Source organism: Nannobrachium achirus (assembly GCF_963921795.1).
Source record: "Nannobrachium achirus genome assembly, chromosome: 5".
In the NCBI taxonomy this organism is placed as follows: domain Eukaryota; kingdom Metazoa; phylum Chordata; class Actinopteri; order Myctophiformes; family Myctophidae; genus Nannobrachium; species Nannobrachium achirus.
In genome coordinates, this window is record NC_137814.1 from 16,607,198 (window position 1) to 16,622,912 (window position 15,715).

Here is a 15,715-nt window from a genome sequence, read left to right on the forward strand (position 1 = left end):
TTAATGTAAGTTTCGTACGAGTGCCATATGTCATGACACACTCACACACACGCACACGCGCGCGCGCACACACACACACACACACACACACACACACACACACACACACACACACACACACACACACACACACACACACACAGGTCCGTGCAGGTGGATTACCTTAGTGCTCAGACCTGCGGGCGTGACAGACAGTAGGATCACTGGTGATGTAATGACTGCAGGTCCTCGGCCAGAGCAGAGGGCAGAATGAGATGAGCTGGAAGAGAGCAGAGCCACCAGCAGAATGCAGGTACGATCATCACACCTCACAAGACTGTATAGTAGCTGTTAGTAGCTTTAGGTCTATTCAGAATCAGAGCATCAAACTCCCAGAATCCACCGGAATACTGGAAATTACATCTACTCTGTTCAAATGTTTTATGTTTTGGCTTTGGCTTTGTAAAAGTACAGTATGTTTAAAGCTCCTTTGAAATGAATTGACATGTATTGATCACACAAGGGAACTGAACTGTCCATTACATTAAAGGTGAAGACCAAAAACAAAGTTCCCCCTCTTCTGTGTTGCCTGGAACTGGAGGATTGATTTTGGGGTTTGTTTGGCAAATCACAACTTGATGACATCACACCGTTGTACTTTTTTCCACACAACTCCTCTAAGGTATATTAATGACATAGTTCAATATTGAAAATGGGTGGTCTTCCCCTTTAAGGTCAGCTTCACATAGATTCCCAGGAGTTGCTCTTTTATGCATGTGTTCATTGTTGATGACAATCGTGATTATAATGACCATAGTGTGCCATAGTTTTCTACATTCTATCTTTATGGCTGAATGACTTTCTTGTTATGAATAAACGTAGGCAAGGCTCCTCTTAGAAGGTAGATTAAAGCCAGCTAGGGCTGTAAAACTACAGTTGTGTAAGCCAAAGGATTCCCCACCATAAATCCCAGTGAAGCTACTCTTCTAGACTAAACTACTTACCACAACAGATGAACAGAAACAGCTCTAATTTTCATTGATGATGACTGAGTCACACAGCAGCAGATGAAGGGACCATCACCCCTTTATTAATCTTTTGAACACAGGCAACTAAACTCCATGTTGTTGTTTGGTTGTTTGATTGTATTATTAGGCCTAGTATGTCAGTAATGGTGACTGGTGACTCTGTCACTCACAGTCAGTGTTGCCAGATTTTGCGAGAGAAATAAGCAACTCACCAACAAACCAGTCTTGAAGAAAAGGGGAACATAGATAGATTTTAGACCCTGGTACAGGGGCCACAAAATAATAATAATACTACTTATATAGCGTTTTTCTTGGTATGCTACTCAAACTTTATTAGGAAAAACTAGTTTAAAAGGATAAAACAAGTGTAAAAACAAAGAGTTGTTTAGGGAATGCGAGTCTGAAAAGGTGGGTTCTCTGATGTGAACTGGGAGTGGGTTCTACATTGGGGGCGTCCACCGAGAAGGCCCTGACTGTCAACCCAGGTTTGCTTATTTGTCCTGAGCAGGCACGTGCACACATAGACATACAGTAAAATGGCCTTTTATCCATCTGTAAAAAGTGCTCTCTCCAGACCATGAATGCAGTTTTCACTATGGTGAAAGCAATGCAAATGTCCTCTTTCCATGCCATACCTGAAGCATTCAAGAGAATTGCCTTGTCCAAACCTTCCTGAACTTGAATGCAGCATCTTATGTTGAAAGAATTGACCTCTCCATGTAGAAATCCATGCCGTACGCCACATCTCCAATATTCACTTGATTATGCTTAGTTTAGTGTGGTATCAAGCACCGAAAATAGCCGACCCGAGCTTGGAGGTCTGCTATTTTCAATATTTTCACCTAAGGCCCTTTTGGAGATTTCAGCCCCTGCCTCTAACATTTTCTGCACTTCCCTGGTCCTGGGGGTGACCAGGAGGTTGGCATCACCACTGCCAGCCCTGAGGAAGTGAGAGGGGTTGCGTTGGATGAGTTCAGAGAGGTTGAGGGGTAGCCTCGTAAACCAGCCTCCTCCTGAAATTCTGATTTGATTTAAATGTCGCTTTCTGGAGTTTACAAGGCTATAGTTGAGGGGAGCCTGGTTGTTGAGGGCCTTGTAGTGATTGGTAGCCTATGTTGATGTCAATTCTGTGCTTGACTGGGAGCCAGTGGAGGACTCCGTGGCCTGGTGGTGTGAGTGAGGTGGTCCCTGGATCAGGTTCTGGTGAGCAGGCGAGGCGGCAGAGTTTTGTGCATATTGTAGTTTCTTGAGAACATTGTTGATGAGGTTGGCTATTGCAGCATACTTTTAGATGGGGGGTCCGTGGACGAAAACATATTAATTTGGGGGTCCTTTACATGAAAATGTTTGAGAACCACAGGTTTTAAACAACATTCAGGAAATAAGCCCAAATAAGCAACTAAACTACTAAACAAACCCCCAAAAAACTACCAAAAGTACCAATATTTACATAAAAACAAGCCCAAAGTCGCTAATAATAACAAGCTGACTTGGCAACACAGCATACAGTGGCTTTGTGCATAACATCCATCTGACACTAGATGGCAGCACTGGTACCCACTAAGCACAGTGGCTGCTAATCCACACATCCTCATAATGAGCCACATGGTGCTATTCATCATGAAATGGAGGCTTCATTAACATGATCTATTATGGTATGTTTAATGTGGGATTACAGAGCATAATCCATAAAAATTTAATTTCTAAAAAATCTGTGGGTGGTTGGTTTGAACTTAATAAGGGATCTGATGAGTGAACATTGTGTGTATTTTCTCTCAGAATTAATTAATTATGTTAATAGATTTAAATTACATTTTCAGGAAGAGTAGCCTAGAGCACGTTTCCAGAGTTGAAGACATATGTCATTGTAAATACCATATTACGTGTCATTACTATAATTATTATTAGCCTACCGTATATGTGACTCCCAAATGCTCTATCTTGAAAAGTTCCGCATTTTCGTCGGTCTACAGCTGGAAATGAGTCAAATGACAATACAGAAAAGAGAAAAGCCAGGTTTAGCTAACACATTAAAATGTAGGATATATATTTTTAGCGGTGCTCCCATCTGGCTTTGTCCGGTCAAAAATGGGAAAAACATGTTAAAAAATGTCCAGGGCTTAAGTAAACTGAAGCGTACCTGCAATAGATATATGGCCTATCTTGGTACAAATGGCTCAAAGTTTGTTATGTAATGTACGGGGCTTAAGTAAACTGAAGCGTGGCTACATACATCTGGCCTAGATATGGTCTACATCTTAATTAGCACAAACGGCTCAAAGTTTGTTGTACATCAGGGTCCTATTGGCCAAGCTTCGCAGTACACGCTGTGATTGGCTGGCGCGACGCTTGATGAAATTAACTCATAAATAGCACAGCTCGATCACTTCACACTAGGTGTGATTTTTCAAACTATTTTAGTTATACCCAAAGATCATCTCTTTTATTAACCCAGATGGCATCCCTAGTTGGGGCACGCTTTCATTCTTTCTTTCTTTCTTTCTTTCTTTCTTCTTTCTTTCTTTCTTTCTTTCTTTCTTTCTTTCTTTCTTTCACATCTCCCTATATTCACATTCATGCAGTGTGATGTGTTTATGAATCTCATTCCCAGGGTCTTCACATAGCCAGCACATGGCAGAAAGTACAGCTGTACTACCAAGGCATTCTAGAAAATGGAGGTAAGACTTGTTCTAATCAAACATCAGTGGTGGAAGAAGTACTGACATGCTTTACTTTAAGTAAAAGTATATCAATACTGCAATGTAGACTCTGTTACAAGTAGAAGTCCCATATTGTTGTTGGGTTGAAACCTTTTATGTCCAAAATGTTCATTTTGTATCATTTTAAAAATGATTTAAGATAGTGAAAATAGAAGATTTACAAGCACACAACGCCTCGCGGTGAGAGGCGTTGTGGCTTGTAGATTGGCTATTTTCACTAGTCTTGTGCAACAGTCTTGTATGATGGTTCTTAATGTCATCATCGGGCAGCAACATGGTGTTAGCATTAAAGTGTTTGACATCTTTCTTCTTCTTCCCTTGTCCAGATAAGAGAACAGATGATTGGCTGCTCGTCTACTCTCCTGTACCAATCACGTGCATCTTCCTGTGCTATTTGCTTATAATATGGGCGGGGCCAAAGCTGATGGAACACAGGCAGCCGGTCAACCTTAAGCCTGTCCTCATAGTGTATAACTTTGCCATGGTCTGCCTGTCTGCCTACATGTTCTATGAGGTACTACGACCTTTACTGTATGTAAATAGTAGACGGCTAGTTGTTTTAGAGCATCAATCAGTCCCTATGACTTACTCAACGTGATGCCAGCTAGGTGACAGGAGGCAAAGAGATTAGTTGTACAGGGGGAAAAAAATAGGGGCCCAAACAGTATAGACCCCTGGGAGACTGGAGTCAATGAAGTATATAGGGTTTAAGAGGTTAAGAACATACGATATGTAGGCTACATACGTCCCATCTGGTCTCTAGTAGAGTATGGGCTAAATGGCCAGTTAACAGATCTCTCTTTTTTGTGGGATTAATTTGCTCCACAATTAAACAGTAAGAATGAGGCATCAACTCTATGAACAACAGTTTGATAATATTCACTGGTGACCTGCAGCGAGTATTTTAGCATTTTCGTATTGTCTTGGCCTGGTCAATTCTTTTTGGCAAGTGATGTTGGGTAAAAAATTGTGCTGAGAACTAAGACGGTGTGAGTGTTTTTCACAACTTAAACCCTATATATATGTGGCGGAGAGAATCGCAACCCCAGCCTGAAGCCTCAAAAGTCTAGTATCTGCCCTCTTTCCTTGGAATATCCCTTTGGAGTAATGGTTAAGATATTGGGCTCTCACGTGGGAGACCCGGGTTCGAAGCTGGGTGGGGAGGATCGGATCACCTCCGTTACATATAGGCCTACCTTGTTGACTAGAGTCCCCGGGGCTTTGTTTTAGGTCTTGCTGACATTTTCCGGCGACCAAATCTCTAGACGAAAATATATTAACCCAATCTACAAGCTCACAATGGAACACATTCTGTTTGTCACAGAATAGTGAGTGGTTATAGACCTGTGGTTTTCAAACATTTTGGGCTCAGGCCACCCGGCACCCCTGAATTACATTGTTACTTAGCACCTTATGTAAATATGCAAATCTTTCCCCCCCTTAGATAGAGTATCTCATGAGGAAAACTCAAGTGTATCAGTTTCCATTAGGCGTTTAACCTCTTCCCAGCATCAACGTGACGCGTTGTGAGCTTGTAGATCGGCATTTTTTGGTAAAGAGAACGCACCAAGTTAAGTGCAAGTGACATTGATAAATTCCAAATGTTGTCAAAGTATTCTGAGGCACCCTTGGACTGTTCTAGACTGTTATTTTGTCTTTCCCCATGCAGTTCACAGCCTCAGCCTGGTTGGCCCGGTACAGTCTGCTGTGTCAGCCAGTGGACTACAGCGACAGCCCTCTGGCCATGAGGGTGAATGAAGCTTTTGGATTTATTTGTGCTTTCTTGAGACAAATTCTTCCTTTATAAACTTTGCACCAAAAGCCCCCAACCTGTATTTTTATTTTATAATAATGTTTTATTTTTGCTCCACGTTAATCATGATGCTTACAATTATTGTGGGAATGAGCTACTGGATGTGAGGCTGGACAATATTCATTTCCCAAACGACTGCATGTCCAAGTGCAAAATTAGTTCAATAAATCCCCTTCCCCATGATATCGCTTCACTTCATCCATCTAGACCTGAGAACGATTCAGAAAATAGCTTCTAATATGTTTTCTGAAAAACTCGTATTCAAAACATTTCAAAAACATGAATGTTGCTATATATACTGTGGCAATAGAGGATATGCGTGTGACATCATCATCATACACGGAAGTTATGCAGGAACGCCTACTAAGTGGCAAAAACTACTTTCTGGCCTTAACAGACCATACATCCAAACAGAAAAGTCCTATCTGATTGCATTAAACAACGTTAAACTCACTTTGCAACTCACTTTGCCACTCGATTTGCCACTCACTTTATGCATGCACATACCCTCTATACATACCGAAAAGGGATAACAACGTATAGGTGTTCCAGGTCTAAATGGGTTAAATCAGGGGTCTTCAACAGGGGGTCCGGGACCCCTAGGGGGTCCTCAGAGTTACTACAGGGGTCCTCCAAATCTTCCAATCCTTTTTATATTAACAACTTGAACCCTAGCGTCCATATTCTGAGAACTGTAGCCAAAAATAGCAGATCTACAAGCTCACAACGCCTCGCGCTGCGAGGTGTTGTGAGCTTGTAGATCGGCTATTTCCGACAAAGAGGTTTGGTGTAGAGGGGAAAAAGAGCAGACTAAGTACAGAGTGAAAATTCAAGTTTGTTTTAAGTATTGACAGTTCAAGTGGTTACATATCTGAAAACACAAACTGACATGATTTCAAAATACACTGATGATTGTGCTGTAAAAACTACAGTATATGGAAACAGGTTGTGGGGGTCCCTGCTTCATCTCTCTCTCAACTAAGGGGTCCTTGGACTGAAAACGTTGAAGACCCCTGGGTTAAATCATTCAGATTTGCATCGAAGGTTTCAAAAAAGGATGACGAGCAATAAACGTTGCATGTGTGTGTTTGTCATTGAGTGTGGCTGCTGACGTGTAGCTTTCCTGTTCAACAGATGGCCAGGGTGTGCTGGTGGTTCTACTTCTCCAAAGTCATAGAGCTCAGTGACACTGTGAGTACAATGCTGAGTACAAGGTTTACACAGTCAATGGTACGATGACTTTTCTTAATGACAGCCACTATGCATATTTGTGCATGAATGTACTATATCGTCGTTGTCGGGTGAAAACCTTCTATGTCCTTGTATGATTTGAACTAGTGAAAACAGCCGATCTACAAGCACACAACGCCTCGCACCGCGAGGCGTTGTGTGCTTGTAGATCTGCTGTTTTCACTACTTTTGTGCGACGGTCTTGTATGATGAAGCAGGGGTTTTACTTTGCGAAAGAACATACAAATTTGAAACGTGGAGATATGAGGTTTCCACCCGACAACGACGATATGTGCTTGTGTCTGTATATATGTACGACTACAAAAACGGTCGCCCCAAATCACAGTCACCCCAGGGGTCAAAGCCGGTGACCTCGGAACGGTTGTCCCCCGCAAACGTTGCCACGTTCACCCCCAAAACGAGCCTAACGCCTAACTACTTCCTAACTACTTCCTAACTACTTCCTAACTTAGTGGGACGAGTGGAGCGCTGTTGGGGGAAAGTGGTCCCTTACAAAGTGGGGGTGAATGTGTTTTGGGGCGACCGTTCCCGTATATACAGTTTGTGTCTGCATTGCTCCTATATGAATGATGTGTGTGTGTGTGTGTGTGTGTGTGTGTGTGTGTGTGTGTGTGTGTGTGTGTGTGTGTGCGTGTGTGTGACGTGTGTGTGTGTGTGTGTGTGTGTGTGTGTGTGTGTGTGTGTGTGTGTGTATGTGCTTGCGTGCGTTTGTGCGTTTTGTCCAGGTATTTTTCATCCTGAGAAAGAAGAGCAGTCAGCTGACATTCCTCCATGTCTACCATCATGCCACTATGATCTTCAACTGGTGGGCCGGAGTCAAATACGTAGCCGGGGGACAGTGTGAGTGCACGACATAGTAAAATCCTCATTGGCAATAATTGCGACCGAAGTCGCTTGAGTGTATTCTGTACAGGAAGTGATGTCAGTGTGATGTCAGTGAGTCACATCACTTCCTGTACGGGGCGGCTACACAAGACTAAGAAAGACGAAAAAAAAAAGAGAAGGATACACAAGACTAAGAAAGACAAAAAAAGAGAAGAATAAAAAAGAAAAAAAGGAGGAGGAGGATAAAGATACCAAAAGGAGAGAGAAGAAAGGGTGGATGAGGTACAATGTGCTGTATCCTCCTCCGATCTGATACGGGGAGGCTGGACTTAGATCACCTATGAAAGAATGTCCATCAACCTGGAGAAAAGAAAATGTAACAAGGAGGTGGCAACGGGGCGGCCAGATAAAGTTATTAGGCCTGGATCCGACTTTAAGTCGACGCACAGGATTCCAGAAGTGTAGCGCTTATTCGCTCTTGTATCAAACCGGTACTCGAAGCGTTCTTAGAATTTAACATATTTTCTAACGTAAATATGGGGGCCGCTGTGTTAAGAACGTTTCGTTGTCAAGCTCAACGTTGGCCATTTGGACCTATACATGGAGAAATGGAGAAAACCTGTTTGGCCTAAACATGGAGATGTGGAGAACACTATATGGAGATAGTCCAGTCCATCATGTCATATGGGACCGTCATAGACAGTAGCCATTGTTAGGCCGGAGTCAATTGCTGTCTGTCTGACTGTTTGTACAGGAAGTGATGTCACATGACATACCTTTTATGCCCATATATGAGTCATTCTGTACCACATCTCCATGTTTAGGCAAACTCCACACAGAAAGGCCCTATCGCCAACCCCACTATAGGGTGTGGGCGATAGGGCCTTTCTGTGTGGAGTTTGCATGTTCTCCCTTTAGGGTCACCCTGAGGTCGCATGTCACCCTCAGGTGTCTTACTAGTATATCCATTTGAAACTCTTGAGAAATGTGTACACTCTAAGACAGGGGTCTTCAACAGGGGGTCCGGGACCCCTAGGGGGTCCTCAGAGTTACTACAGGGGATCCTCCAAATCTTTGAGTGATATAGTTTTTTCCTCCTTTTTCATATTATTACAGATCTACAAGCTCACAACGCCTCGCGCTGCGAGGTGTTGTGAGCTCAGTGCTGTGTTCTACCTGTCATGCGGGTATACGCCGTATGCCAGTGATATTCAACTGGCGGCCCGCGGGCCAATTTCGGCCCCAGCAGAGCTTTCTTGTGGCCCCTGGAGAACCTATTCCAATGTAAAAAATAAAGAAATATATTATTATTGGATGGAATGTTCGAATGTTGAATTTATTTATTTTAACATGGAGCTGGGTAGCAATTGGCAACATACAAGAGCTCAACAGATGAGTTCTGAGTGCAGTTCATCCATCCATTTGAAACCATTTCTGGGTATTGAGTAGCCTCTTGGACCAGCCTCTCCCAGAAATCTACAATTACATTTGCTTTCAGAGGAATTGAGGCTAGGTCTTGAGTGGATGTTGTCCATTTACCCCAAATAAATAATTCACCTTGTGTCCATCTCTCTCCATCATCATTCACTTGGAGCACATGTGTTTGAAGTAAATAATGATGGAGAACATAGAAGATTGACACAATTAAGGTGAATTATTTCTTACCAGTTGGGTGCTCTAAACAAAGCAAAAACCTTTCATTCATACGAACATGTAAACACTTCACCTTGCCAGCCTACCTCAAATACTCTTCCCACAAAGATGTTTCCATGCCAATGACCCATGCAGTACAAGGAAGATTCTCAAAGAGAACACCAGCACTCACGGAACAGTCCTATAAAGGCTCTTTTTTATTTTACATTAAGGTTCCGCCAGTAACAACGAACGCGTTCCGGCGTTTCACGCCTTCATCAGCGTTGTATATGACCCATGTCCCATGCAGAACATACTGATATATCTACTTGCTCTTTTGTTAATATCAAAATCTAAGCCTGTGCTCTGACTATAAAGGACTGGCACACAAAACATCAAAATGCATGAATGCAGTATGAAGCAGGCCCTAATAAGTTACCATATTGGACATACATGTCCATTGTTGTGTCCTATCGGACATATAACACACAACAAACGGTCAAACGTTCAACCATGTACATTTTGTTCATTTCTGTTGTCACAGTCTTGTGGCCCACGACTTCACGTGATCTTACAATTGTGGCCCCCTGCCTGTCTAGTTGAATACCCCTGCCGTATGCTGTGAAGATTTTTTGTTTTTGTTGAAAAAGCCTATGCCCTCTCGAACCTTTCAAAGTAGTGCATCTGATAGGTATTATGCACTGGTGTATGCGCTGGCCACACGAATAGCCGCGGATCATAGATTATAGTATGCCCTCAAAAAAAGTCTAGAACACACCACTGATTGTGCTGCCAAACAATGAAACTATATGGAATCTATCTATGAACAGGTTGTGGGGGTCCCTGCTTCATCTCTCTCTCAACTAAGGGGTCCTTGGCCTGAAAACGTTGAAGACTATTAAAGTTAGTTAGAGTTAAATTAACCCACGCACACTCCTCTCCTGCCTCATGATGTTTATGTGTGTGTCCGTGTGTGTGTGTGTGTGTGTGTGTGTGTGTGTGTGTGTGTGTGTGTGTGTGTGTGTGTGTGTGTGTGTGTGTGTGTGTGTGTCCGTCGCCTCCTCAGCGTTCCTGATAGGTCAGATCAACTCTCTGGTCCATGTGGTGATGTATCTGTACTACGGCCTGGCGGCACTAGGACCCCACATGAACAGATACCTCTGGTGGAAGCCCTGCCTCACCTCCCTGCAACTGGTACGTGCAACCCTCTCCGTCCGCGCACGTTGCTGAACTCCATCAAATTATGATCTTTGGCAGCGGCGTCACAAGGGGGGGGGGGGGGGGGGGGGGAGTGGGACTGAGTTACGAGGGCCCAAGGTGGAGGGGCCCTAGTAACTTTAGCTATTGAAAAATAGCAGATATACAAGCTCAAAGCGCGGCACGAGTGCCGCGCTTCGAGCTTGTAGATCTGCTATTTTTGAAAAGTCGTGAAAATGTATGCAAATCTTTGAATATAATGTATTTTTTAAGCGAACATTTGTAACTCAAATGTTGCTTCTGGGGGGGTCCCTGGAACTAAATATTTTGAGATGGGGGTCCGTGGCTAAATACATATCATCTTGGGGGTCCTTTACATGAAAAGGTTTGAGCACCACTGACATGGAAACATATAGATGTCTTGCACACATTTTTTCAAAAATAGCAGATCTACAAGCTTGCAGCTGTGAGCTTGTATATCTGCTATTTTTCAATAGTTAACATTCATGGGCGGCCCGCAGTGAATTCTTGTACCCAGGGCCCAGAATTTGGTGTGACGCCCCTGATCTTTGGCCTTCATAGGATTGCTACTTTTCTTTTCTGCACCGCATGGTGTTATAGACTGTGGGTGATGCAAGGAAAAGGTCAATTTGTAAAAACAGGTAGACCCAAAAGCAGAACACAACAAAGTCAAAGTCCAAACTCCAAGGGTGTTTATTGAAACAACGTTGGAGGAGGGCAGGCAGGCAGGCCATATACCATATTCACACGGCAGCCATGTTGGCATTTTGCATAAAAAAACTAGACCAGGTCACCTGGTTCTGCCAGACCCGCAATGGCATCTTCCTGTGCTCCTGCATACTTTCTCCCTACACACTGACCCACCACCTTCCTCAGCACTGCCAGAGACACAGTCCCCCCCCCTGTAGTCTGAAGGACTCTTTTAAATTCATTAGTGACAGGCTTGTTTACCAGATCTGAATCATGCAACTTAAGGAAGTATTCCTTAGTGGATGTGAAAGCCATTAGAGCCTGCACAGGGCTATTGACGAAACAAAGGTTGCGCTCATCAGGAGAGCCTGTATTGTTAACAAATTTAAGGGGAACTCTGACAGAGTTGGGGCGGAACATTTTCAACACTTAATAGCAAGAGCTTGTAGATCGGCTGTTTTCACTAGTATGGCACTGAACTAACACATGAACACACAGGATTGTATAGGCTGAGCAGCTGGAAATGTTTCTGAGCTTGTAGATGGGCTGAGGAATTTATAGTGTCAGCAGCTCGTCAGCCAACTCAACTCAGCTGGTCCTGTACAGGTGACGGCACTCAAGGCAATCAGCCGAGCAAGTGAAGGGAGGGGCAGATGAGCAGTCAGAGGCAAACACAGGCACACTGAGGAAAAGAGGGACCGACCGACCGACCGACAGACCGACAGACCGACAAAGCCTTTTGTAGGCCGACCCCCTGGGTCTGGCAAAAACAGGGTGGCATTTCATTAGCAAAATGGCCGCTGTGTGAATATGGTCTATATGGCTCAGGTTAGTATGGCCAGGGAGGTTGTGAAACAATCTGGTAGTAAGTGGAGTAAGGGTTTCTTTCTATCCCCCTGCTAGCTATATAGCTATATATTACTAGTATGCAGAATGCAGAAATAGGCTATACACTCTAAGTAAGCAGATAAGTAGCCGTTGTTAGAGCCTCTACCTCATCCATTCACCATCTGTTAGCTAACGGGAGCCCTCGCCACCAGGCGTCCTCATCACATATCACATTGTTCTGTTTTTAGCCAGACATTAAATACAGGTTTGCCTTCACACTGTAGGTCATGAACCCAGGCACACTGGAGCTGACCCTCAAGCTTTCTTTAACAGCTCGATTAACAACCAGCAAACTGAAGCTACTAGACAATCGGTTGTGTGTGTGTGTGTGTGTGTGTGTGTGTGTGTGTGTGTGTGTGTGTGTGTGTGTGTGTGTGTGTGTGTCGGGGGGGGGGGGGGGTCACATATTATGCCTGTGTGTTGAGGGGTAATTACTTCATACAAAAGGAGGGTAATTATTGCATATATGGGGCAGGAGGGGTTAATTACACGAACAATGCCCCTTCACAATTCCATTATGCTTAACGTACATGAATATGTGTACGTACACACACATGTTCACGGGCACAGCACAAAGACACACACACAAATGATGGTCCCTGCATGGCTGTAAGGCTGTGACCTCTATGCGTCCATATGGTTGTGGATTAGTCTATAGGTTAAGACAAAAGTCTTATATGTGCTGGGGGTGGGGTGGGGTGGGGTCGGGGGGCTTATTTGGCTCTTTTAAATGAGATCAAATTAAAACTGTGGCTCCTTTAATTTTGCGTTTGGGATAATAAAATGGGTCGCGGGGACTCTTTGCTCGTAAAGCCCCCAAACGACAGGAGTATTACTCGGTTTTAATGAATCTGCATGGGTCCCGTGGAGAGAGGCTAACGTTTGTATCTCAAGTCCATCATGAAAAAGATAAGGCTTTGTTTACACTTGGCTTTAAAATGCTATATCTCTAGAAGTGGTTCTCGATGTGGATTCCAGGGACTTTGTGGGGTCCTTTATGGGGGTCTAAATTGACCCACGCAAGTCTGTAACTCTAACAGTGTACAAATGGAACCAAATGGTTCCCGGGTCCATTTATTTGGTTCCATATGTACACTGTCAGAGTTAAGCCTCTATCATAGTCCAAGGTGAAGAGCTATCCACCGCAAATTTTAGGTGGAAAGCTTTTCACCTCAAGTCAGAAAATAAGTGAAGGCCATCATAGTCAGTCACGGTGAAGTCCTATTCACCGTGACTGACTGGTCTAGATCGACCAATCAGTGAACGGGGTGAAGGGCCGATCTGTCTGATAGTAAAAACAGAGAGATGTGTTGGGACTCGCGGTGGAAAGCTCTTCACCGCGAGGAATGACGTAACGTTGTAGTTTTATGACTCAAAAAGACTACACCGCGGTGGATAGCTCTTCACCGCGGTACCGACTCTGATAGGGGCTTAATGTGTCGGGGTTCCCGGTGGATAGCTCTTCACCGCGAGTAATGACGCAATGTTGTAGTTTTATGACTTAAAAAGACTACACTGCGGTGGATAGCTTATCACTGCGGTGCCTACTATGATAGGGGCTTTAAGGGGAGACCTTGAAATGTAAAGGTTTGAGAAACACTGCTATATAGTGTGGCACAATCAGATTGCGTTCTATATCAACCAAAGATACAGTATAATGCTGGGGTGTCCATTTCTTATAGGGCTAGATGATGCATTTTCAGCCAGATCATTTAAACCCCCATGTCTTAGTCAGTGTAACTATTGCATCACAATCTGAACGATCCCCGTGGGCTGCAGGACGTCTGGAAGACGAGATATGGATGCCGTCAAAATGACGTCTCGCAGCAGACGTCCTGTCTGTGCTGCTCACCGGGAAGCTGCTTCTCATATCTCTTTCTTCCTCATTCTCCTACTGTCTCCTTCTCTGTCCCAATGTCTCTGATGATGCACATCAGATAAGAGTGAATGTTGCAACATTAAAACTCCCACGTGTTGGTCTCTGCAGTATGGCGTAATGCAGTGGTTCTCAACCTATGGGTCGGGACCCCAAGTGGGGTCCCCAAATTATTTTGTGGGGTCCCCAGATGATAGGCTTAATGTCATTTATTTTTCTCACTCAACGCTAAACAAACCAACATACAGTATAAGTGTATACAGGGTATCTGCACATTTATCAAGTCACAATTTAAGGACTTTCAAGACCATTTTAACACCAAACTGGCCTCGCAGCGCGAGGTGTTGTGAGCATTTAGATCGGCTAGTTTCACAATATTATCTGTGGAACCGAGTCACATCAAATGTAATACCTACAATTCCAAGTGCTTGTCAGGGTGGGTGTCCCCAGGACAAATATGTTATTTTGGGGGTCACAGCCTAAAAAGGTTTGAGAACCCCTGGTATAATGTAACTGAGTACATGTACTCAATAGTAGAGGTATTGTTTTTTACTTTTTACTTTGTTTTTACTTTTACAGGAGTATTTCCAAATGTCAATACTTTTACTTCTAATCCACAACATCTCAGAGGCAAATATTTATACTTTTTACTCCACTAATGATTTGACAACTTTAGTTACTAGTTACTTTGTAGATTTTGATTATTATTATTATCACAAAACACACATCAACCACCACAAATACTTTGGCCTTTCAAAGGCTTTTTATATATTTGGAAACTGCATAATGATTACTTTATACTTTTTGTACTTAAGTATATTTTGATGCCAATACGTTTGTATACTTTTTACTTGTGACAGAGTATCTCTACGTTGTGGTATTGATACTTTTACTTAGGTAAAAAACACATGTGAGTACTTCTTTCATAACTGTTGGTCTGTCTGTCTCTCTACAAGCCATAATAAACATGCCATAGTGCTTTGGGTTTAAATCCTGTAAAGTCGATAGGATTTTAAACCCAAAGCACTATGGTATGGAGTAGACCTTGTATCTGAACTAGGACATTCACCAAATATTCGAATATTCAAATATCAAAGTCACTATTCGATGTTGTTCACCGAAGTCGAATATTCACTTTTTTAATTTCTTTTATTGTTTTCCCCTTAAAAAATATATAGTTTATAAAGCTTGGCTAGATAGGAAGTCATAAGAATGAATTTGTTAATGCTCTATACCAGGGCTTCTCAAACCTTTTTAGGCCGTGACCCCCAACATTAACATATTTGAACTGGGGACCCCCACCCTGACAAGCACTTGGAATTGTAGGTACCGTACATTAACGTGACTCAGATAAATATTGTGAAAATAGCAGATCTACATGCTCACAACGCCTCGCAACGCGAGGCGTTGTGAACATGTAGATCGGCTATTTTCACAATGTTTGCCTCTTGCTTACTTAATATTTGACAGTTTGGCCAGTCCTGTCGAATATTCGACTATTCGAATACTTTGAGGTCGAATAATTCGAATACTGAAAATCACTATTCGTGAATGCCCTAATCTGAACTGTATTGTCCTGTGCTTTTCCTATGCAAACTGCTAATCAATCAATCTCTCCCTCCTCCAGCTCCAGTTCGCCATAGTGACGGTGCACACCACCTACAACCTGTACGCTGACTGTGACTTCCCGGACGCCATGAACCTGGTGGTGACTCTGTACGCTCTCAGCCTCATCGTCCTCTTCAGCAACTTCTACTACCAAACTTACCTCACCAAGAGCACCAAGAAGGACTGA

The 15,715-nt window shown here is 43.3% G+C and overlaps 1 protein-coding gene across 1 annotated transcript; it reads left to right on the forward strand.

Annotated features, from left to right (window-relative positions):
• Positions 1-286: 286 nt before the first annotated feature.
• Positions 287-15,715, forward strand: elovl8a (ELOVL fatty acid elongase 8a; the record flags this gene model as incomplete). The annotated part of the gene is made up of 8 exons (XM_080725578.1): positions 287-292; positions 3,619-3,685; positions 4,054-4,241; positions 5,397-5,477; positions 6,675-6,731; positions 7,517-7,631; positions 10,315-10,442; positions 15,548-15,715. The coding sequence occupies 8 exons, from the start codon at positions 287-289 to the stop codon at positions 15,713-15,715; spliced, it is 810 nt and encodes a 269-aa protein (XP_080581704.1).